The sequence below is a fragment of the Erpetoichthys calabaricus genome, chromosome 2 (genome assembly GCF_900747795.2).
Source record: "Erpetoichthys calabaricus chromosome 2, fErpCal1.3, whole genome shotgun sequence".
Taxonomy (NCBI): domain Eukaryota; kingdom Metazoa; phylum Chordata; class Cladistia; order Polypteriformes; family Polypteridae; genus Erpetoichthys; species Erpetoichthys calabaricus.
In genome coordinates, this window is record NC_041395.2 from 43486124 (window position 1) to 43512361 (window position 26238).

A 26238-nucleotide genomic window follows, 5' to 3' on the forward strand; every position below is an offset into this window, starting at 1 on the left:
TTCATTAGGCAATTACCTGAAAGCTTGCATTTGTAATCTATTTAGTTAGCCAATAAAAGGTGTCATTTCACCCTACGTTCTCCTGTATCAATCTATGGCTAACACAGTACAACACTCTACTGCTATCAAAATTATCTCTCAATTTAGGATACAAATAACATGCCAAGTAATACAGTTTCCTTGGCTTCTCAACATCTTGAAGTTGGGTTCACACTCCATGAAGAGTGTTGTGGAAGAATATATGCTCAAACTGTATGTGTCTCTTCAGGGTTTGTATTCTGCTCTGTTAACTTTAAATCCAATCACTAGGAAAATATATGTAGTTATTTAACAATAAGTAATGAACTGGGTTCCATATATGTTAAATAGTTTCACACTATTGAACATATTGTAGTGTCCCAGCCATGTTGAAGACTTTTTTTTGTGTGTGACTGTTAGGTATGATTGAGGGAGGGTGGAGTACAGCACAGAAGACTGACAGCGTGGTATTGATTGATGCGGTAAATAGGACCCGGGATGGGAGGAGGGATTGGAGAGGGTGCTAGAAGGTTGTTTTTTTTTTTGGTGTTTGGGGTTTTCGAGGTCAGTGTTTCTTTTCTTGACTGTTCAAGTAAAACTTTTGACTAGACTTTACTATGTCTGTTTTTTTTTTTACTTTGTCTTTTTCCTAGCCTGGTGCAGAGGTCGCTACAATATACTGTATAATTTCCTTTAAGTTGTAACCAAAGCTGTATCTTTATAGGTATTTTAAAGTTTCAAGGACAGGCAGTTACTGATAAGACAATTAATGATTTTTGTAAGCAATGCAGCTGTTGAATGTTTGCTAACTAAGTGTCACCAGACATGACCCAGCTCTTGTAGGTATGAACTAAGCAGTTTTAACATTGCTTTATAGAACAGCAAGACTGGGGGGAAGATTTTAAACTATAAAGGGTGTGCAATTGTGTTAACTGGCAATTCCAGACTTTACAATTAAAGTCCTGGATCAGCATTAATGCTATTAAAGACCTCCTTAAAATCCATATAATTTATTAATAATTGTAATACACATTACCTGGTGTAATAATAATACCTTACATACATTTAAAGGTTTAGCCTCCTTTCTCATTTTGAATGACTATTCTAGGGAAAAGTGTAGGGTTAAGACTTCATTTCCTCACTACTAGCTTGTAATTAAATCAGAAGAAAAAATATAGAAATATCAAGGGTCATGTTAATATTGCAACATTGGTGGACAAACAATGAGGAAACAAAGGCCATCTCAAGAAAATAAAGGGGTTAATGATATTAATATCATGAGTAATAATAATGTTAACATATAAAAGGGGAATTATTATGAAAGAGCCTGGGCACTTGCAAGATGTCTTGTTTTGTACTATTAATCTCTTGATTGTTGCATGGTACATTTTACCTGTCGACATTAGTTATATTTGTAGTTTTTTTTTTTTAATACTAAAGACTAGAAAAGAACATCACATCACAACTGCAACAAAGGTCAGTGTTTGTCAGTGGCTTCAATGTCTGTTTTTTGTAGTCCATCATCTTGCCAGAAGAAGGGGCCTGAGTTGCCTTGAAAGCTTGCATATTGTAATCTTTTTAGTTAGCCAATAAAAGGTGTCATTTTGCTTGGCTTTTCTCTACATTCATAATGGCTAACACAGTACAACACCCTAGTACTACTAGTCCATCATTGAACTCTATTGGCAGTTTGTGTAATGCTAATACAAATGACCAGGAGATGTCACTACAGATTTGAGTGTTCAAACCCTTGAAACAATTCGAAAGTTTTAGAGCTTCGCAAAGCTTTACTCCAGCCATCATTACTTCTGTCCACTCAAATCCCCATTTTGCACTTTTCAAATAGTACAATGCAAAAAAAGGGCAATAAAATGGTATCTTGTTCATAGGATTACATCTTGCCTGAAGAAGGGGCCTGAGTTGCTTAGAAAGCTTGCATATTGTAATCTTTTTTAGTTAGACAATAAAAGGTCATTTTGCTTGGCTTCTCACTACATGCAACCCTATAAACAGGAAGTATAGCCACACCCCCAAGTCCATTCACCCCCTAACCTCTTTAATTTATAACTCTAAGTTACATAAGAGATGGCTAATAACCACCTAAAGTCAATCATTACAAAACCAACATAAAAACTAACCAGGGGCAGGTGCACATAAGCATGCACATTTAAAGGTTACTTCCTCAGACTTTTTTCCCTTCCTATGCCTATTTTTTCATAGTAATTCTGGTTCAGTCCTGAGCTGTACCAGATTGTTGTGTGCACATAAGGCATATTTGAGAGAGGCCTTCATTTTATTAACCTCTAAAAAAAATAAGCAGACTGAAGAAAGACACTCAATATTTACTTGCTTACATTAACCCAGAGCTTGAAAATAAACACTGTTTTCCTCATACAGTTTTAAATGATTTGAAGCACCTTAGGAGTAAGCTTGACCTCAATGGGTATGAATTAGTTAAGAAAAAACCTAGACTTATTATTCACAAAACGGAAGAACTAATATTGTAGCTAATGAAGTTACATTTTAAATGGCTAAATCTGGGTGACATAACAGCACATTGGTAGGGCTGGTGCCTCGCAGTATAGAGGGGTTCCCATTCTGAGTGCTCCCTCTGTGGAGTTTGCATGTTCTCCCCAGGGTTTTTTTTCTGGGTGCTCTAGTTTTCTCCTTCAGTCCAAAAACATGCAGGTTACATGAACTGTTATTGCTAAATTGGCTCTAGAGTGTGTGTGTGTGTGTGTGTCTGGGATATGCTCCAGCTCCATACTCTGGATAAGCCATTTAGAAAATGGATAGATGAAACAAACTAAAATTGAATTTCTAATTGAGAATGGAGTAAGGAAGACTGTGAGTATGCAGGGTACTGCAATTAATTTAGCTCAAATTACATTAAACCTCCGGACTCTGTGAAAGCAACAGCCTTTTAACAGAGGTTCTATCTATCTATCTATCTATCTATCTATCTATCTATCTATCTATCTATCTATCTATCTATCTATCTATCTATCTATCTATCTATCTATCTATCTATCTATCTATCTATCTATCTATCTATCTATCTATCTATCTATCTATCTATCTATCTATCTATCTAAACAATATTTAGAATGTGATTCCAAAACCCTGCATCCAAATCTTAAATAATTAGGAAATTTATTACTGAAGTATCACCAGGGTTATCAACAGAATAGCTGATTGCACGTAATAATCCTATTTCTTAAACTGATGATGATGCTGCTATAAAAATGCTTAAATTTAATATAGCTCCTGATATTGTTCATTTTACTAATTAATGTTGTAAGAAATATGCAGTCTGGCTTATCCTTTACTTTTATTACACTTTTAAAGAAGCTGCCTAAAACACACATTTTTTCTAAAGAAATGCTTGAAGCTGTTATGATGAAAATTCCAAACCAGACAAACCTCCTTCATCTTCTGGAAATCTCATATTATGATCAATATTTATTGTGCTGGTTTAGGATATTTAGGATTTAAACTATAAAAATAGGCATTTTTTTTAACCACATCGAAAATTTGCGGTTTTTCACAATTTGCGGGTGCTCTAGGAACGTAACCCACATGAATTTCGGGTGTACTGTATTAAAATTTATTTGGAAAGCCCATAACCCACAAATAAATAAATCTGCTTTGGTGAGATTCAGGGCCTTGGGAGGTATGGCGGTACAAGATTTGTTTGTCTACATTTGAGCAGTAATGCCAGATCAGCTGAGGAAAAGAGGTTCTGATCATTGGGTTCAAATTGAGAGGTATATAAGTGGAAATTCAAATTCAGCATGATATTATTCACCCTGCCTCACAGTAAGGAGACCCAGGTTCGCTTCCCGGGTCCTCCCTGCGTGGAGTTTGCATGTTCTCCCTGTGTCTGTGTGGGTTTCCTCCAGGTACTCCGGCTTCTTCCCACAGTCCAAAGACATGCAGGTTAGGTCGACTGGCGATTCTAAATTGGCCCTAGTGTGTGCTTGGGGTGTGTGTGTGTGTGTCCTGCTGTGGGTTGGTGCCCGGCCCGGGATTGATTCCCTGCCTTGCACCCTGTGTTGGCTGGGATTGGCTCCAGCAGAACCCCGTGACCCTGGGTTCAGATTCAGCGGGTTGGAAAATGGATGGATGGATTATTCACCCTGATTTCTTCAGCGGTGTATGTTGTGAAGTCTTGACAACATGAATATAATCTTTTTTGACTTCTCCTTAAATTACTTCTTTTTTATAGTGCTTCAACAATTAATTGCAGGTCTAAATTTACATAGTAAGATTAATACACTTGCTTGTCTTTTATCTGGCAATATTTTTCATTCTTTTATACTTTAATATAGTTTTTCATATAAAGAGTACTATAAATTTTTCAGGGTATGTAGTTATATTAACTTACTGTTTCTTGTTCCTACCGAAAGCTCCACTTCTTTTTTATATTGATTTAGTGACCCTTTGACCTGACCCAGCAGACACCGGAAGTACTCCTGGGATCCAGTTTAAAGAGAGCCATTCACCTTTACCTTAAGGAGTCCGAATTATAGAACAGAATGGCTGTCGGCACACCTCAAAGTAGAAATGAGCTCTGGTAGTGTATGTTACATGTTTTTATCTGTAAAGGTCATATTTAAATTCTTACTTCATTTTAATTATACCAAAAAATCTACTTTTTTAAATTAAAAATTCCTTTTTGTGTTTATTGTTATCTATTATTTCTTAAAGTATTTATTTGGTTTTTATTATTAATGGTAACAATAAATAATTGATAAAATTCAGTTTCTATGTGTTTTTCAATTACCCAGATTAGTGCAATATAAAATAGTAAGAATCAACATAAACATTAAGCAATTAATTTAATTACATGTATGAATAAACTCACAAAAAATGTAACTGTAAACACTAAACTATATGGAAATGTTCATGCAATCAGAATAGTGACATTTACCCCTCATCTCACCACTCCAACAATCCTGCCAACCCGAGTGTCCCCACTGCTAGATTAGATTTTTGTGGGGAAAAACACATATACGGTACATATTAGCGCCTACTTGGCCACCACAGACCAATATAAAACAATAGCCACTGCATCAAGTTGTATTTCAGTCTCACAGTTACTACTAGCCTTGAAGAACAAGACCTCAACAGAATTGATGTCTTCTCTTGAAACAGCTGTTTACACCTTACTTGTAAGGAAGAGGTCACTTAAATTATATTACCCCTTTAATGTTACTAATTCAAAGTTTTATACTGAAAAGGGTTACATGTATAATAAATGACCACAATCAACAAAAATCAGCCCTATTTACTGTAACATACACATACAAATGCAGCCTTAAACATTTAAATGAAACTGTAGCTCTTCAAAAATTCATTTTGTAAATTGAGCTGGGCACAGACATTGTAATTACTTTTTCTTGAAGTATATTATGAGTATTTATATTAAATACATACAGTGAGTGCCATGCTGTATTGACAATTAAGTAAATCATTTCAAGATTTAACATAGAAGTTTGTCAATATTTTAAAAACTGAACAACTACTCCTATTATCATCGGTATCTGTAAGTAAACTCAAAAAACAAAAGAATATTCTTCATCAGAAGTACAGTTTGCTATTTATAGCTACTTACCTTGATTAATTCTTAATTTTCTACATAGCAGGAAAAAATGCACTAAAAAAAGGAAATGTTACATGTTTAATTATCTCTGCATTGGAAAAATATTTTACCAGTAGAAGCATTATAATCTAGACTGAGTCAAAGACATATCTTTTTTGAGAAACAATTAAATGATAAGAAGAAAGTCAAATGCATTATGAAGTTTTTCTCAACAGGATGTAGAAGTTGTTGATTGGCATAAGGGGTTAACAATAGTGGTACAGTGGGCAGCAGAGGTGAGGAGAAAAATTGACACAATGTAGTACTGAAGCAGTTATTGTAACTTTCTATACATATTCTGATGACAACTACTCATAATTTAAAAAAAAAAATGGTAGATTTACTTTCCTTTGTTTTTCATTTTTGTTCCCTACACTTTGCCTTTTGATTCCTAGTTACCTAGTTATTTCTAATCTCCCATTTACGCCTCTGACTTCAATGTAATCTCCTGGGGCCTCATGTATAAATGGTGCATACGCACAAAAATGTTGCATAAGCCTCTGTCTCGGATTAGTGCAAATATATCGCTCCTGCAATCGAACTATGATTCTCAGCGTGATTAGAGAAGTCACAAAATCAACTGGAATGTTTAAGCAAATTATAGAAAAAACCCAATCTAAATCCGTTAAGTAGTTCTCTCGTTCACTAGCTAAGCGAAGGTAAGGAACACACCAAGGCTGGCACATGAGTGAGGAGGGCCCTGCCCTCCTCCCCTTGGCCCACTGCGTCTCTCTCAGATTCATGCAAATAAATTGGTACCACAAGTGAACTATGATACTTAGCGAGATGAGAGAAGTCGCAAAATCAACTGGAATGTTCAAGCAAATTATTGAAAAAAAACAGACAACCGTTGGAGTTTATACAGTATATATAAATATATATATAAAACCTCCTGAAGAACATGAGGATAAATATTATCAGGTCCTGGTGATGTGCTTGATTTCAGCCTATTTAATCTAAGCAGTACTTTTCCCTCCTCAATTTCCAAATCACTCAGAACCTCCTTAGTAGTCCCATTTACCGCTGGGAGGTTTTCTACTTACTCACTTGTGAAGACCTCAGAAAATGCAAGTTTAGAGCATCTACTGTTTCACTACCATTTCCTGATGCACTTCACCTCCTTCCTGACTGCTCTTTTACTACTAAAATACCGAAAGAATCTCTTTGGTAGCTTCCCTAATATCCTTATTTATGGTTGCCCAATTGTTCTCATATGCCCTATGATTCACAACACAGTTATTAGTCTTATACACCTTATACAGATGTTTTTTTTCTTTTTCTTTTTCTTTATTAACCCACTATGGAGTTTTTATTTTTTTTAATTTCATACTAATTCCAAATTTAGGTATGTACATTACCTGTCCTGCATTATATGTAAAATGCTTTTAAACCTGTATTACTGCTCCTCAACTGTTTCCATGCTTAAAACCTTTTCACAGATTATTCTCCTTAGACTTTGCTGCATCTGCTCAAAATTTGCGCTTCCAAAGTTATACATGACAGTTTTAGTCTTTGTATCCGCACTCTTCCAAAATACTGAGAACTGTATTATATTATGGTCACTTAACCCTAGTAGTTCACTAAGCTCTATACCCTCAAATCTATCCTGATTACAAAAAATACTAAATCCAGACAAGCTTCATCCTGCATTGATGCTTTAAGATACTTTGTTATAAAATAGTCACAACTTACTTCTAAAAACTCCTGCTCTTGTGCTCAGCTATTAGAAAGGTTATACCAGTTAATATTCGGGAAGTTAAACTCTCCCATGACTTATAATATCCTCATGTAAACTTGCCTTTTTAATATTACTAAAAGGATGTGTATTGAAATTACTGTCTGCATTGGGATACAAAGCCACATGTGCTCACTAAGATGGGTCTCATCATCCAACTGAAGAGGACTTGTGTTTAAATTCTGTTTGACATAAACACCAACCCCACCTCCTTTTCTCTTCAGTTTATCCTTCCTAATAAATGTGTATCCCTCTATGTTATACTCATCCTCATCATTGTTATTTAGCCAGTTTTCCATTATTGCTGTAACATTATAATTATGCTCAACTTCATACCAGTCCAACTCACTTGTTTTATTTTTGATACTTAAGTCAAGCATTAAGGCAAGCTATTTTAATGTGTTATTTGGTTTACATTTAAATATTGTGTTACAATTTACATTACTGTGCATTTTTGTTTTCTACTTTATCATAAAATATGCTGGCTAGATTAATGTGATGCATGTAGACCTAATGATGACATTTTGTATAAAGGAACTTACATAGAATTGAAACCACAAAAGCACAAATAAAAACTATTGCAGTAATCTGCCATGGATCCATATCTGCAAAGAAAGAAAATCAGGTTTAAAAAAAATGTCAGCAGAAACAACAAAATAACACTGGACTGGAATATTACAATTCTCTGACAGATTTCCTTTATCAACGGTCTCTTTCAGTTACTAATTTCTTACTCTAACATTTTCATGAAGATATATTTAAAGCTTGATTGCATGTGACTTTAGTTAGATGCAATGACATTATAAAATGTATATTCTGATTACAAGACAAAACATGAGCTTTTACATTGTTTTCTTGAAAAATAAGCTATAAAGCTACTTTAACAAATCACAGATATACTTTGTCAGATACATGAAAATAGGGAGTGTCTTCAGGCTCTATTAAGGTAAGAACCTTTATGTCGACATTTTATTTTTATTAGGGCACAGCCATTTTGAGATGTAGTTCCTACAAAGTTATTAGGAAAATGTAAACTTTATAAAAGTTTAGTTAGTGTTTGAGTTTCAATTCAGAGTATTTAGACGCTAGGCTTCTGTCAAATGTCTATGATTTTTGGTTACTGTTTCTGGGACAGTAACTTGAGTTTACAAATGTTTTGTTTTTATTTTATGAGTGTTTATTTTAATATTTGTTGGGTTATGCGTAGTTAGGCTAGCTATAATGCTGAAAATGGTCTGAATTGCGCAGACTTCATCTCAGTGTAAGGGAGATACTTTTCTATTAAGCTACATTTTGATTATTCCAAGCACACCTTCCAGTACGCTTACCATGTTACGACTTGCCTCCTCTTTCTATTAATAGTTTTTTATAAATGTTTATGAAGTGTTTTGAGGAGAGTGACGGGCGGTGTGTGCGCGCTTCAGCGCCGGGCTTCATGGGAGCACTCTATTCTCCCTTTACTGCTAAATCCTCCTTCAAACACAGGTTTCATAGTTCGTGTGTTCTAATTTAGAAAATGTAGCCCATTTCTTCCCACATCATAAGTTACACCTTGACCTGACGTATTAAGTTTTACTTATTTAGCCTACTATAGGTCTCTCAGAAGGTAGGCTGGCGACGGCGGTATATAGGCTGAATGCAAGATGTGGTGAGGTTTAACGAGGGTTATCGATTATAGAACAGGCTCCTCTAGGTGGTTCTGAAGCACCGCCAAGTCCTTTGGGTTTTAAGCTTACGCTCGTAGTAACCGGGTGGACGGCTAGGTACTTATGCCGTCTTAGTTTAATTCCAAGCATAGTGGGGTATCTAATCCCAGTTTGTGCCTTGGGTTTCGTGGGTTCACTTGTGTGAGGTAACTTTCGTTATTGATTTTCATATGTTTTTTAGCGTATGACAGCTTTAAGATATTTTGTCCTCAGTTTATTAGTTTTGTAAACCACGCTCTACGCCGAAGGACTATCATTTTGAGTCTCTCGTATAACCGCGGTGGCTGGCACGAGTTTTACCGACTCTATATTGACCATAACTAGGTCTAGCTTTCGCTGATTGCCTTATATTTATCACTGCTGAAATCCCGTGGGGGTGTGGCAAAGCAAGGCGTTTTGGGCCGTGGACACGTGCCTGATGCCTGCTCCTTGTCTTATACTAGGAAGATTAAGGGCATTTTCACTGGAGTGCGGATACTTGCATGTGTAAGTTTAGTTGAAAAATGATAGTAAGACTAGGACCAAATCTTTGTGCTTGTGGGACTTTTCTAGGGTCCATCTTAACATTTTCAGTGTTATGCTTTGAGGTTAAGCTACACTAGCTCATAGTGAAACACTACAAGAGGATAATTTGCAACGACTCGATTCTCTTACATTTCTAGGCGCTTTCCTGTTTTTGGGGTTTTACAGGGCCAAAAGTCCAAAAAATGTCTTTTTTAAGGGGGTAGGGGGTTTTAGGCCATTTTTGTGTTTAAAATTTTTTTTTAAAGTATTTTTGGTTACTGTTTCTGAGACACCCCTCCTTTAACCACCACCTTATCGTGGTGGAGGGGTTTGCGTGTCCCAATGATCCTAGGAGCTCTGTTGTCCGGGGCTTTATGCCCCTGGTAGGGCCACCCAAGGCAAACTGGTCCTAGGAGAGGGATGAGACAAAGAACGGTTAAACAAACCTCCTATGATGAAAAACTATTTTGGACGGCGTTTTCCCTTGCCCGGACGCGGGTCACCCGGGCCCCACTCTGGAGCCAGGACTGGAGGTGGGGCTCGATTGCGAGCGCCTGGTGGCCGGGCCTGCACCCATGGGGCTTGGCCGGGCACAGCCCGAAGAGGCAACGTGGGTCCCCCTTCCCATGGGCTCACCACCTATGGGAGGGGCCAAGGAGGTCGGGTGCAGTGTGAGTTGGGTGGTGGTCGAAGGCGGGGACCTTGGTGGTCCGATCCTCGGCTACAGAAGCTGGCTCTTGGGACGTGGAATGTCACCTCTCTGAAGGGGAAGGAGCCTGAGCTAGTGCGCGAAGTTGAGAGGTTCCGGGTAGATATAGTCGGACTCACCTTGACGCACAGCTTGGACTCTGGAACCAATCTCCTTGAGAGGGGTTGGACTCTGTACCACTCTGGAGTTGCCCCCGGTGAGAGGTGCCGAGCGGGTGTGGATATACTTATTGCCCCCCGACTTAGAGCCTGTACATTGGGGTTTACCCCGGTGGACGAGAGGGTAGCCTCCCTTTGCCTTCGGGTGGGGGGACGGGTCCTAACTGTTGTTTGTGCGTATGCACCGAACAGCAGTTCGGAGTACCCACCCTTTTTGGAGTCCCTGGAGGGGGGTGCTAGAGGGCATACCTTCTGGGGACTCCCTCATTCTGCTGGGAGACTTCAATGCTCACGTGGGCAATGACAGTGAGACCTGGAAGGGCGTGATTGGGAGGAATGGCCCCCCCGATCTGAACCAGAGCGGTGTTTTGTTATTGGACTTCTGTGCTCGTCACGGATTGTCCATAACGAACACCATGTTCAAGCATAGGGGCACTTGGCACCAGGACACCCTAGGCCTCAGTTCGATGATCGACTTTGTGGTCGTGTCGTCGGACTTGCGGCCACATGTCTTGGACACTCGGGTGAAGAGAGTGGCGGAGCTATCAACTGATCACCACCTGGTGGTGAGTTGGCTTCGATGGTGGGGGAGGATGCCGGTCAGGCGTGGTAGGCCCAAACGTGTTGTGAGGGTCTGCTGGGAACGTCTGGCAGAGCCTCCTGTCAGAAGTAGCTTCAACTCCCACCTCCGGCAGAACTTCGACCACGTCCCGAGGGAGGTGGGGGACATTGAGTCCGAATGGGCCATGTTCCGTGTCTCTATTGTTGAGGCAACTGACCGGAGCTGTGGCCGTAAGGTGGTTGGTGCCTGTCGTGGCGACAATCCCCGAACCCGTTGGTGGACACCAGCGGTGAAGGATGCCGTCAAGCTGAAGAAGGAGTCCTACAGGGCCCTTTTGTCCTGTGGGACCCTGGAGGCAGCTGATAGGTACCGGCAGGCCAAGCAGAATGCGGCTTTGGTGGTTGCTGAGGCAAAAACTCGGGCATTGGAGGAGTTTGGGGAGGCCATGGAGAACGACTTTCGGACGGCCTCGAGGAGATTCTGGTCCACCATCCGGCGTCTCAGGAAGGGGAAGCAGTGCAGTGTCAACACTGTATATGGTGGGGATGGTGCACTGCTGACCTCGACTCGGGACATTGTGGGTCGGTGGGGGGAGTACTTCGAAGACCTCCTCAATCCCATTAACATGCCTTCCAATGAGGAAGCAGAGCCTGGGGACTCAGAGGTGGGCTCCCCCATCTCTGGGACTGAGGTCACCGAGGTGGTCAAAAAACTCCTTGGTGGCAGGGCCCCGGGGGTGGATGAGATACGCCCGGAGTTCCTCAAGGCTCTGGATGTTGTAGGACTGTCTTGGTTGACACGCCTCTGCAACATCGCATGGACATCAGGGACAGTGCCTCTGGATTGGCAGACCGGGGTGGTGGTCCCCCTCTTTAAGAAGGGGATCGGAGGGTGTGTTCCAACTACAGAGGGATCACACTCCTCAGCCTCCCTGGAAAAGTCTATTCAGGGGTCCTGGAGAGGAGGGTCCGTCGGATTGTCGAGCCTCGGATTCAGGAGGAACAGTGTGGTTTTCGTCCTGGTTGCGGAACAGTGGACCAGCTCTATACCCTTAGCAGGGTCCTGGAGTGTGCATGGGAGTTTGCCCAACCAGTCTACATGTGTTTTGTGGACTTGGAAAAGGCATTCGACCGTGTCCCTCGGGGAATCCTGTGGGGGGTACTCCGAGAATATGGGGTACCGGACCCCCTGATAAGGGCTGTTCGGTCCCTGTACGATCGGTGCCAGAGCTTGGTCCGCATTGCCGGCAGTAAGTCAAACCCGTTTCCAGTGAGAGTTGGACTCCGCCAGGGCTGCCCTTTGTCACCGATTCTGTTCATAACTTTTATGGACAGAATTTCTAGGCGCAGCCAGGGCGTTGAGGGGTTCCGGTTTGGTGGGCTCAGGATTGGGTCACTGCTTTTTGCAGATGATGTTGTCCTGTTTGCTTCATCAGGCCGTGATCTTCAGCTCTCTCTGGATCGGTTCGCAGCCGAGTGTGAAGCAGCTGGGATGAGAATCAGCACCTCCAAATCCGAGACCATGGTCCTCAGCCGGAAAAGGGTGGAGTGCCCTCTCAGGGTTGGTAGCGAGATCCTGCCCCCAAGTGGAGGAGTTCAAGTATCTCGGGGTCTTGTTCACGAGTGAGGGAAGAATGGAGCGTGAGATCGACAGGCGGATCGGTGCGGCATCCGCAGTAATGCAGGCGCTGCATCGGTCTGTCGTGGTGAAAAAGGAGCTGAGACGCAAGGCGAAGCTCTCAATTTACCAGTCGATCTATGTTCCTACCCTCACCTATGGTCATGAGCTATGGGTAGTGACCGAAAGAACGAGATTGCGAATACAAGCAGCTGAAATGAGTTTCCTCCGCAGGGTGTCTGGGCTTTCCCTTAAAGATAGGGTGAGAAGCTCAGTCATCCGGGAGGGGTTCAGAGTAGAGCCGCTGCTCCTCCGCATCGAGAGGAGTCAGATGAGGTGGCTCGGGCATCTGATCAGGATGCCTCCTGGACGCCTCCCTGGTGAGGTGTTCCGGGCACGTCTAACCGGGAGGAGGCCCCGGGGAAGACCCAGGACACGCTGGAGGGACTATGTCTCTCGGCTGGCCTGGGAACGCCTTGGGATTCCCCCGTAAGAGCTAGAAGAAGTGGCCGGGGAGAGGGAAGTCTGGGCATCTCTGCTCAAGCTGCTGCCCCCGCGACCTGACCTCGGATAAGCGGGAGACAATGGATGGATGGATGGATGGATGGATGGATGGATGGATGGATGGATGGATGGATGGATGGATGGATGGATGGTTGGTTTCTGGGACAGGTGAAAGATAGGACAGGCTTTTTGTTACTGATTTTCTGTCTAGTTTTTCAGTGTTTCTTCTCCTGGTCACTTTCACTACATTATCTAGCAATTGGGCATAAAAATAACAATATATTTGGAATATTTTTGTATGATAAAAATACAATGAAACGCCTGTAATATTCATCTGATAAGAACAATGTTATTTTAAGTAGAATAATCTAATAAAAAAGGGCCTGCAGTCATCCAGCATTGAAATCATAAATGACTTACTTGATAGTTTTATGTGAACACAAAACACATTTGCATTTACACTCTTGTTAAATGTGATCGTTATTTGTTTCTGACCATATCCAAATGTGGTCCATGTGATCCATTGCCAGCACATTTACATACAGTTTTTAATGTGGTCAGGTGCCATCTGATCATGAGCCATGGTAATGCAGGTGTAAAGTCATGCCCTTTGCTTTAGCTACAGATTCCCTCCTTTGTCTGGACTGACACTCTCTCTCCACTTTATGCTCTGGTCAGGGCACCAACACAAGCAATTTATGGGTGGTCTTCCAAATCGCACAAAGCAATGTATTTGGCTTCACAGAGGCACTCTTTAACCTAAATGTCCTTGTTTTCTTCAGGTGCAAGTTATAGTTTTACTTGTGTTTATGCTGCTTCCCTTGTAAAAAGTTTGTTCTTTACCTTAATTTATATCTTAATTTCCACACTGATGAAGATTTTGGATATATAAATATAGTTTTCTTCACATTTCTTCTTTTATTTTGCAAGCAAAGTGCATTGCTAATATCAGAGGTTTCAGAAGGATCTCATGTGACCCTGTTATGAATCCTTGTAATATTTACATCATCAGATATCAAAAAGGAACACTCCAAGGCTGAATTTCTACCTGATCACTGAACTGGTCAGTATATATTTTATAATTTTGGATTTCCCTGAATAGTATATTTAACACTATGAATATTAGGCTAGTTTTACATTACTGTACTAATCATTATTATAAGATAACAGTAATGGTGCAGTGCACGATAACGTGCCATGAATACACTTGACTTGAGCATCCCTAGTTTTCAAACTCTTTCTCTGTACATTTAGCATTCGTTTGTTCAGAGGTTGATGCGCTTGCTGCTTCCTGAGCTGCTCTTCTTTTCTCTACCCTAGCGGCCTGCTTCTTCTCTTCTTCCATCGGCATCTTTTCATGTCGTAACTGATTAAGTCAGTGTTTGTGTTGCAATTACTTAGTGTTCAATCTGCCTCAAGAATAATTTAAGATATGAAGAGGTAGGGGAAGTGACTGTGAAGGTGGTAGGGATGAGAATGGTGCCCGTACGTATGCGCCACACAGCCACTGCTGCCGAGAATTGATTCTACAATAAAATAAAAGGAACAACCTTGGAGGTTAATTATCACCCCGAAAGTGGATAATAGATGTCACGCAGTATATGTGTACCAAATTTCAGATCAATAGTTTGCGAACTACAGGTGATTTAAAATCCTGGACAGACAAACGGACAGCCACGGTAGCGTATTATATAAGAAGATTAGCATTAACGAGAATAACTTGTGAAATCTATACTAATAAAAGGCAAAGCCCTCACTGACTGACTGACTGACTGACTGACTGACTGACTGACTGACTGACTGACTCACTCACTCACTCACTCACTCACTCACTCACTCACTCACTCACTCACTCACTCACTCACTAATTCTCCAACTTCCCGTGTAGGTGGAAGGCTGAAATTTGGCAGGCTCATTCCTTACAGCTTACTTACAAAAGTTAGGCAGGTTTCATTTCGAAATTCAAAGCGTAACGGTCATAACTGGAACCTCTTTTTTGTCCATATACTGTAATGGACGGGGGCGGAGTCGCGTATCGCGTCATCACGCCTCCTACGTAATCACGTGAAACGCCTTGGGGCCGATCTGGAAGAAGGTAGCGCAGTGCCTTGATTTAAACGATTCCATGTCTTGGTGGGTTTAATACTGTGTAAGCATACATATTAACACATTTGCAATTAAATGTGTGCATTTACGGGGCGATTTCTCAGGCTTAAAAGCTCACCTTTTATTAAAAAGGTAAATGCAAACTGTTTTCATTCTGAAGGGCACAAACCACGTTGGATTTCAGCCGTTAAACGCGCAAAAATATCAGTACAACAGAAAAATAAGCGCAACATATTATCAGTTGTATTGTATGCTTACAATACATATAGAAATGTGTTAATCGTTAACTAATAGTATGGGATGGTGTTTTTCGACTCGTGCCTTGATTTAAATGATTGCATGTCTTGGTGGGTTTGCGTAGCTTATTGTCAATATCTTTACACCTGTTTTTAAGACTTATTGACTGAAACGGGCTTTCACGAAAAAAGTTAGGGCTTTGCTACAGGATACACCCTCCACAAGTTAAGGAAGTAAAAATAAAAGGTATATATTTCTGTTTTATTTAAACCTTTTAAGTTCGTATGCATAGCCCCATTTGGCTGTTTTAGTTTTTTTTTTTTTCTTTCTTCAGTAATATTTAATCTCCTTAAAGAAAAACAACATATGCATTTTACTTTTTTTGTATCTCTTTAGTAATATTTTAGTGTAAAAGGATAACCAGTATTAACACATGTGCAATTAAACGTGTGCATTTACGGGGTGATTTCTCAGGTTTAAAAGCTCGCCTTTTATTAAAAAGATAAATGCAAACTGTTTTCATTGTGAAGGGCACAAACCACGTTGGATTTCAGCCGCTAAACGCGCAAAAATGTCGGTACAACAGATAAATAAGCGCAACATATTATCAGCTGTATTGTATGCTTACAATACATATAGAAATGTGTTAATCGTTAACTAATAGTATGGGATGGTGTTTTTCGATTTGTGCCTTGATTTAAACGATTCCATGTCTTGGTGGGTTTGCGTAGCTTATTGTCAATGTCTTATTTTGGCAGCTGCTGCTTTAATTTTCAATGAAATGAAAAAAGCTCTCCAAGAGAAAACCTCAATGAAGAAGAAACAGTTTGCACTATCTAAAAAGGAGAAACCCTCATTTATAAAGGTTTGCTGCAGATGACTTAACTGAAAATAAATGAATAGTTCCTATGTGTATAATACATATTTATCTATTTTACTTATGCCTTTATTCCAGCAACTTGCAACATCTGAGGTACAATTTGTTACATTACTTTTGTTTTTTGCAGCACAGGCAGGTGAAGTGACTTCCTCAGGGTCACACAGTGGTGTCAGTACCAGGATTTGAACTGACAAGCTCTGGGTTTGCTGAAATATTACTGAAGAAAGAAAAAAAACGAAAACGGGCAAATGGGGCTATGCATACAAATGTCCATCCATCCATTATCCAACCCGCTATATCCTAAATACAGGAGCCAATCCCTGCCAACACAGGGCACAAGGCAGGAAACAAACCCGGGCAATTGTGCCAGCCCACCGCAGGGCACACACACCCACACACACCCACACACCAGGGACAATTTAGAATCGCCAATGCACCTAACCTGCATGTCTTTGGACTGTGGGAGATATATATGTATATGTGTGTGTTTATGTATGTGTGTATACGTATGTGTATATATATGTTGATATGTGTATATATATATATGTATATATATGTGGATGTGTATATGTATATATATATATATGTATATATGTATATATATGTATATGTAGATATGTGTATATGTAGATATGTATATGTAGATATGTATATATATGTATATATGTATATGTATATATACTGTATGTTTACATAACCTCTTTAACACACTACTTCTCCGCTGTGAAGCGCGGGTATTTTGCTATTAATTTCTATATGGAGATATCCATAAGTTGCAGAACTTATTAACCTGGGTGTTACCCTACTGAAAACCAAAATGGTGTAGTGGGTCTCTGGGAAATCTGCAGGGGACTGTCAGCCATAGCCCAACCAGAAGGCCATAGCAAATTTGCCCAATACTTATTTAAATAAAGTTAAGGACTTAAATAATCCTTTACGATCCCATGTCCTAGTTTGTCCAGTGCCTACAAGTTGTCACATCATACATATAAAATTCAGTGGGAACACTTTAACACTCAGCATCACTTAAGTCCAGCTTGCATCATGAGCGCTGCTTACGTTGAACATAAAAAAAAGGCTTGTGACAAACCTGTGTATTTACCAACACATTGGCTTAAAAATGATGCTGATTTCCTGCCAGTATCAACTTTTATTGGTGAGATGAGAAGGGGAGGAGCTATAAATAAGATAACAGTGATGTCATTTTGAGGCAGCAGGCGAAAACAGAAGCCATGTTAATGTTGCACTCAAATTTTTCTGCTGTGTAACACTGAAGTCTATCCCTGAGCGAGATTCACCATGTTTGAGTATCTGGCAGCAGAAAGGCAAGCTTACGCCTTCTGAGGCATTAGCCTGATGTTTTCATAGATCATAGCACTGATTAAGACCACAAATGCATACAGAAAACCTTATTGAGCTTTAAAGGAGCTATTTTGTCTAATGCTGAGTGAAGATCTGAGTTGTAGTCTTCAACAAAATGATATGTTGATGGTAATTGTGCTGATGTATTATGTCTTATGAATAATTATGTTTCTGAAGAAAATGTTATATTAAGACTAAACTGAAACTGAAAGAGGCACTGCCTTATGGTCTCAGAAACATAAATCAGTGCTGGGGGAACTGACAACAAATAAGTCAGATGTGAAAATCAACTCCATCAAGAGTGAGTAGGATAATTAAACATGCCGCACAAGTCAAAATAATACAAAAGAAAATGACAATGTTTTATTCAGGACTACGGTTTGTTGCTTTTTCATTTTGGATTCGGGGGTTTGATTCAACTTCTTTCAGTTACATTCTATTAGATCTCAATCATAAATTTTCATTTTTTAACTTCACCTCTGTTCAACTAGATATAACAGATCTGACCTGATGATGTCCATTCTCTCACACTACAAGTGTGACATTTTTAAGATTAGTCTTTCACCAACTACACTGCATGACCAGATAGTGCCTAAATATTCCTGAGAAAAAGGGGACTATAACTTGTTTGCTCATAATTTAAATTCTGCTTATGTGTGACAGGCTATAATAGTTTGTTGTTTTTGAATATGCTGTTGTTGCTGCGGGTGGCATGATGGTGCAGTGGTAGCGCTGCTGCCTCGCAGTTAGGAGACCTGGGTTCGCTTCCCAGGTCCTCCCTGTGTGGAGTTTGCATGTTCTCCCCATGTCTGCGTGGGTTTCCTACGGGTGCTTTGGTTTCCTCCCACAGACCAAAGACATGCAGGTTAGGTACAGGTTAGGTTCATTGGTGATTCTAAATTGTCCCTAGTGTGTGCTTGGTGTGTGTGTGCGCGTGTGCACCCTGCGGGGGCTGGTGCCCTGCCCAGGATTTGTTCCTGCCTTGTGCCCTGTGTTGGCTGGGATTAGCTCCAGCAGACCCCTGTGACCCTGTGTTAGGATATAATGGGTTGGAAAATGACTGACTGACTGACTGTTGTTGCTGCCTAAATATGGTTGGGGTGGTGGGGAGTGGAAAAACAGGAGCGGACATGATTGCTCTCTCACTCTCTGACTCTTATTGTCATGCTATCTGTTCTTTATACCAATGGTAACTTCTTTGTTCATTTTCAATTTTTGTCTTGGCAAATAATAAACAAAGAGAATGCCTCACAAGTGAACAGAATTTGAATATTTAATTGTTGTGTTTATTGTTTATTCATTAAACACTGAATTTTCAAATTTTGCTATTGCAGATCATGCAGTATTTTACTCTTCTGAAAGGGGAACATAACTGCATAATAACATTTAGGATCCATTAGATCCTAATGTTTTGCCTAATTATTTTTTTTACTAATTCTATGAAAAATTTGTATTACTCTATCCATTTGAGTAATTTCTGAAAGGAAAGGTTTAAAATACAAAGACACAATAATCCAAAGAAAAACTGTGATTGCAGTATACAGTTTGAGTTTACCAAAATATACACAACATGTAATGCCATTACAATTTTGGAATATTTTGAAATGTAAGTACTAAATGACTATGTATGCTGCTGCTGGAGTATGTGAATTTCCCCTTGGGATTAATAAAGTATCTATCTATCTATCTATCTATCTATCTATCTATCTATCTATCTATCTATCTATCTATCTATCTATCTATCTATCTATCTATCTATCTATCTATCTATCTATCTATCTATCTATCTATGACACATTTTAAAGATTTCTGAGCAGTGTTTGTCTATTGTTGGTATTAGCTTTAAAAATGTTTACAGTTTGAAGCTGAATAGTTGGAATCACCCAAACTGTAATTATTAATTATTAATACTATTTACTTTAAGATGTCCATAAAATCTGTAAAGCATTAGTTCATTTTTTTCTCAAGTTCAAACAGAAAGGAACAGACAAACATATGGACATTCATGTTTCTAAAAATTCTTGTGTCCATACATGATAGACACAAAAGACCCAGGAAATAAAAATGTTCAGAATAATCAACTTACCTGAGATTGAATCAGTTAGATCTTGTCACATACTTATTTTAGAAATCAGCAAAACTGCAGAAAAATAAAAAGACCACGTTAACCCAATGTTACACCACTTTAATATCAACAGATACAAGAAGGGTAAGAGTCTGTTTCTCTCTAGGGATGCATCAGTATCAGAAAGCAAGCAAATCTGTGGTAAATATGGCAGGAAAACTGGCATATCAAGATTGTCATAAAAAATTTTCCAAGTTATCCATCCATCCATCCATCCATTATCCAACCAGCTATATCCTAAGTAGAGGGTCACGGGGGCCCCAGCCAACACAGGGGCGCAAGGCAGGAAACAAACCCTGGGCAGGGCACCAGCTTTCCAAGTTATATTTTTTGTAATTTATTTTTAGATTAATATGTTTAAGATTTTTTTTCACACTGTTATGAGAAGGTATAGTTGCTAAGTATACTTAAATAACCTTGGACCACGTAAAGCATCTGCAGTAGGTGGTGATTTGAAAGGACAAAAAAAAAATTAAATTCTGCAGAATTCTGCTGACAAATCTGAAAGTTAGTGATCTGTATTCAGAAATTTCTTAAAAGTGAATTAATTTCATTCAAAGTTAATTTAAAATTGGTTAGATTCACAACACTGTGCTAATAGTGATCCTTATTCCTTTAACCCCAAAATCTATAGAACATCATTGGTGACCATAAAAAGAATTTCTTGATTGCATCTATTGTCATGGGCGACATGGTGGCGCAGTGGGTAGCACTGCTGCCTTGCAGTTGGGAGACCAGGGGACCTGGGTTCGCTTCCCGGGTCCACCGTGCGTGGAGTTTGCATGTTCTCCCCGTGTCTGTGTGGGTTTCCTCCGGGCGCTCCGGTTTCCTCCCACAGTCCAAAGACATGCAGGTTAGGTGGATTGGCGATTCTAAATGGGCCTTGGTGTGTGGGTGTGTTTGTGTGTGTCCTGTGGTGGGTTGGCACCCTGCCTGGGATTGGTTCCTGCCTTGTGCCCTGTGTTGGCTGGGATTGGCTCCAGCAGAACCCCGTGACCCTGTGTTCGGATTCAGCAGGTTGGGAAATGGATGGTTGGATCTATTGTCATTTAAAATGTTAAAATACATTTTCAATTTTAAAAAATCAAAAAAAAAAATACAACTTTTTGGGGTCATCCTGCAACTGAGCAAAAAATTGCTTGGATATTTATTATTGAAAAGCAAAACCTTAAATTTCAATCAGCTGGGCACAAAAAATAAATAATAAAATTACTATTTTGTGGAAATAGTTTAAAATGTACAACCATACTCACATATTTCTGTGGATATGTAAGCATTTCTAAAGTGGCACAAAGGTTTATTACGAAACAGTCCACATCAACAGTCAGCACAGATTCTTGCCATCTTTTGTGAATAGTTTCTACATACAAAACACTTTAATCCAGTGTTTCCCAACCTTGGTCCTGTGGACCCCCTGTGGCTGTAGGTTTTTGTTCCAACCAACTTCTGTTTTTAATTGGACTCCTGGGTTAATTAAGTGATGTGTTATTTCCCAAGTTCTGTGTTTTAGAAACAATATAGAAATTAGAAAACTAAGTTTGGTAATATATGTATATATATATCCATCCATCCATTTTCCAACCCGCTGAATCCGAACACAGGGTCACAGGGGTCTGCTGGAGCCAATCCCAGCCAACACAGGGCACAAGGCAGGGAACCAATCCTGGGCAGGGTGCCAACCCACCGCAGGACACACACAAACACATCCACACACCAAGCACACACTAGGGCCAATTTAGAATCGCCAATCCACCTAACCTGCATGTCTTTGGACTGTGGGAGGAAACCGGAGCGCCCGGAGGAAACCCACGCAGACACGGGGAGAACATGCAAACTCCACGCAGGGAGGACCCGGGAAGCGAACCCAGGTCCCCAGATCTCCCAACTGCGAGGTACCAAGCAGTTATATGGGAATAATGTATTTTTTCTTTTTAACAATATTTTCATCTTGATTTTCATTCTACAGTGATCCCCTGCCTATCACAGAAGTTAAGTTCCAGACCCATCAGTGATAGGTGAAAATCCGCGATATAGAAAGACTATATAAATAAATATTTGTTTATAGTTTAAGGCTTAAAATACCCCTCCCACACGCTTTAAACACATGTAAACTTATTAAAACACACTTTCTAAGCACATATGATATGTGGATGTTGGGCTAATGATATGAGTAACATAATAATAATAATAATGTAGCATACCGTCGATTCATTCAAGCCGTAATGGCGTGCGATGTCCGCGTAACGCTTCCCTGCCCTTCTTAGAAGATGCAGGACGCTTGGGAGCCATCGTAGGGCTTAAAACAAAACGAAAAGTTCACAAAAAGTTTGCTCACAACAATCGGACCTCATGCAAGGTACTTGATACGCAGAGAACTGAGATGCATCGGGGACCCACGCTCACTGTTCTTGTGAGATTACACCACGTTAGCAGCAACCAATCAGAGCCCAAGAGAATGAAAATTCTCTTTCAGCCAATAGCAGGCCTTGTAAGAAATCATCTGGTGTGAGACTTGCCCGGACACCATCAGACTGAGACCACATCTTTATCAAAAACACCTTTTATTTTCGTCCCGTTCTCCACACAACACAGCTCAGTCCCGCACAACTCACAGTGCTCTAGCCCCAGTCTCCCTTTTCCTGGGCGTTTTCTTGCCTTGTCCCTGGGCCACCTCTACTCTCTCTCCAGGAGCTTCGTCCTGCTCCTGCTCCCGACTCCAGCTCATTGATAGGAGGGAGGCGGCCCCATTTATAGTCACCCGGATGTGCTCCAGGTGGTTCCCGGCAATCTTTCCTTGACACGCCCCTGTGTGGCGGAAGTGCCGGCTGTCTTTCCGGAAGCACTCCGGGTGTCTCTTTTTCCTTCTTCCCCCCAGCCCTTCCTAGTGTGGCGGAAGTGCTGAGGTCCCAAGTCCTCCAGGCATGAGGACGCTCCCTGGCGGTCCGGAGGAGGCATGAGCCCTCCTCCTGTCCTTCTGGGCGTCCCGGCTGGGTACCACCCCCAGCCGCGTGCCACACTGGGTACTGTAACGTGAAACTCTGTCTACCGTAGTGACTGCTGAAAACTGTATGCTTTGTTATGAATTGGCTGCGAAGTACACTACAGGTAGGATGTACTTATTGAATTTTTCCATGATATAGCGGCGGCGCGATAACTGAACTGTGATACAGTGGGGGATCACTGTACTTTTCTAGGTGTTCTAATTGTTTATTTAATCCATTATTTACTGATTAGTGGGTCTGATGCTAAAGTAGTGATGGGCGGAGTGAAGCCTCACGAAGCATCAAAATGTGTGAAACAATTGTGAAATCGTATCGAAGCTTCGAAGCATTTGACATTCACCTCTCTAGTGACACCTTCTGGCCATTTTCATTAACGTTACACAAACTTATGATCCACTTCAATGACGTCTGTTAAAACTCTTATTGCTTTTACTTTTTCGCTGTTACAGACTGACAATGAAGAGAAGGGTTCATCAGCAGCTTCTAGTGTCTGATGTCTAAAAAATATAAATATATATATATAACTAACGCCAACAGGCAGAATGCACTATACGATAGCAAGAGTTAAACAAAATAAGACGCCTCACTCATGGATCCCTGGCTCTTTCAATGAATACAGTTGAACCTTGGTTTGCGAGTAACTTGGTTTACGAGTGTTTTGCAAGACAAGCAAAAATTTTTAATAAATTTTCACTTGATAAACGAGCAAGGTCTTGCAGTATGAGTAGTATGTACTGTATACGCTTTGTCTGCTGAGCGTCATGTGATCACAACTGAGCTGATGGTTCTTCTCTCTCTCTCACTGCAGGATTGTGGGCAATCATTTCCTATTCTCCATCTGAGTCAGCGTGCCTCACTCATATAGTCAACATCCGTACGAGCATATAGTGTTTACTACAGCATTAGCACTGTGACTGTGTGCGCGCACATGTGTGTGTGTGTGCACGCGCGCGCTCGTGTGTGTATGTGTGCTTGTCTATGTGTGCGAGTCCCCATCTTGCACCCTAAAACACGAAGCTGAGTCTCAGTACTTTAGCAACACAAGCTTTATTCAGCTTGAAACAGCAACAGCACAGTTATTTATACACAGACACAGCAGTCAGGCAGAGCCCTGCACATTTATAATGTTCCTTGTTCCTTGTATCACCCATTGACGGCAGGCGCTAATAGCATGTCCGCGATCTTTTCGTATTCGCTTTTACAGAGAACTGCTACAGTGCTGGGAGACTGCGATTGCTTTGGGACGCTTTTCCGTGTGTCATCCCGTTGGGTGCAATCCCACAAGAGTTTAGAAACTCACTCACACCAGCCATGATTCTTTTCAAAGGTAAAGTGCAAGTTAATTTGTTTTATGTATTTTTTTACTTTATATTTTGTATTAATCATTTTTATATGAACAGTTTTGGGTTGTGGAACAAGTCATCTGAGTTTCCATTATTTCTTATGGGGAAATTCACTTTGATATACGAGTGCTTTGGACTATGAGCACGTTTCTGGAACGAATTATGCTCGCAAACCGAGGTTCCAATGTATTTACTTTTGCACTGTATCATTATAATCGCTCCTGTTATTAGTATTATAATTAACCCTCATGTTTTCTTGAGATCACATTTAATAGCCTTAAATGTTTTACTTGTTCTGACATAATTAAAATGGAGTAGATGGAAAATAAAGGTTTATCCCTGTACTTTGCCATGATATAGGTAAGCACATTTGAGAAAGAAAAGGTGAAATCCTTAAATCACAGATGTTATTATTCAATCAAGTATTGAAATATTTAATTTATTAATACTTTACAATATTTTGTGGAGCACAAAAGTATCGAGTTTGCTACAAGGAAAAGACGCCGTCATTGGCTCAACTGACTAAGGTGGTTGCTTTTCAAATTCTGAGCATAGTGCTAGCCTGAGTTCGATCTGAATTAAAGACTCATCAGAATTAATAATAATAAAAAAAATGATCAGGAGTGAAATCTTTATAAACAATTTGAACTAAATAATTTTGAGAGATACTGTGGAAGGATTGCATAAGAGATCTGTTCGGGAATCATCCCCACTTAGAATCACCATCAAAAAGCGATGACTAAAGCAGCTCATGTATTTACATTAATTCATGTTCTATTCATTGCTATTTGACGTCCATGAACCCCTCCATTGAATAAGATGATAACAACCCACTGTGGTAGATCAGGTTGAATTTGCTCTGCTGCACCAAACATTCAAAGGTGTCAATCCGGAGCACATCAGAGAGGCTGAGAGACATGGCGCAGATCAGTCACCGACACACACACACACATGGGACACTCCAAGGTGAGAAATGCATGTATCAAGTGAGCATTGCATGTATCGAGGTTGGCATTAAAGATCCTCTTGAGTGCTGAGGCAACAAAAAAGCATCAGGATAAACACATCTGGACCTGCTGTCGAAAAAGCATTTGCTTTTAACAGCAGCATCCCTCCCTTGTGAACACATCTTCAAGGTCTGGATAGGTGATCAGTAAAAAGTTGTCTTAGTGACAGCACAGTGCAATAATAAAACATTTCCTAAAACACATATGAGAGCTGTCCAGTCTGTATTATTCCTAAACAATCTTTCAGTTATAGAAGTGCAATCCCAGTTACTAACACATTTACCATGTAGCTCCCCCACCACCCAACACTCAAAGTAAGAACACATTCTACCTTATTAATTTAATATTTAAAAATTTAAACAGCTAAACTCGCCATCAACAACTATGAAAGCAGTTGAAATCGTCACTCAAATAATTTTTTTTGTTATAGACATAAAACAAGTTGCCCATTTCCATTTGATATATCTTTACTAGTGTTCTCGCCTTGCTCACTCTCGGTCCATGGTGGAATTTGCTGTTAAATGAAAAAAAAAGAAAAACAGACTCTTTTGGGTGACAATTCATAATGGGTGAACATGGGACCCGAACCCACACAAGCCTTATTATGGAGTGGCAACGCTACCGCTGCACCACTACTGTTTTCAGCAGAGTGGATGTATATAATGTATGTTTTTTATATATGTGTGTATGTAATAAAGAAGAAAAAACAATTATATATAGATGTATACTACAGTGGTGTGAAAAACTATTTGCCCCCTTCCTGATTTCTTATTCTTTTGCATGTTTGTCACACAAAATGTTTCTGATCATCAAACACATTTAACCATTAGTCAAATATAACACAAGTAAACACAAAATGCAGTTTGTAAATGGTGGTTTTTATTATTTAGGGAGAAAAAAAAAATCCAAACCTACATGGCCCTGTGTGAAAAAGTAATTGCCCCCTGAACCTAATAACTGGTTGGGCCACCCTTAGCAGCAATAACTGCAATCAAGCGTTTGCGATAACTTGCAATGAG

General features: G+C 40.2%; 1 protein-coding gene across 1 annotated transcript in view; it reads right to left on the reverse strand.

Moving 5' to 3' along the window:
• Positions 1-26238, reverse strand: part of LOC114642846 (E3 ubiquitin-protein ligase TRIM39-like) — a 118696-nt gene that overhangs the window by 53249 nt on the left and 39209 nt on the right. Inside the window, exons 3-5 of the mRNA XM_051922407.1 lie at positions 19829-19882; positions 7940-8002; positions 5636-5677 (exon numbers count right to left, since the gene is read on the reverse strand). Coding sequence (XP_051778367.1) covers positions 5636-5677; positions 7940-8000 — 103 coding nt within the window. The 5' untranslated portion in view covers positions 8001-8002; positions 19829-19882. The remainder of the gene's footprint in view (positions 1-5635; positions 5678-7939; positions 8003-19828; positions 19883-26238) is intronic.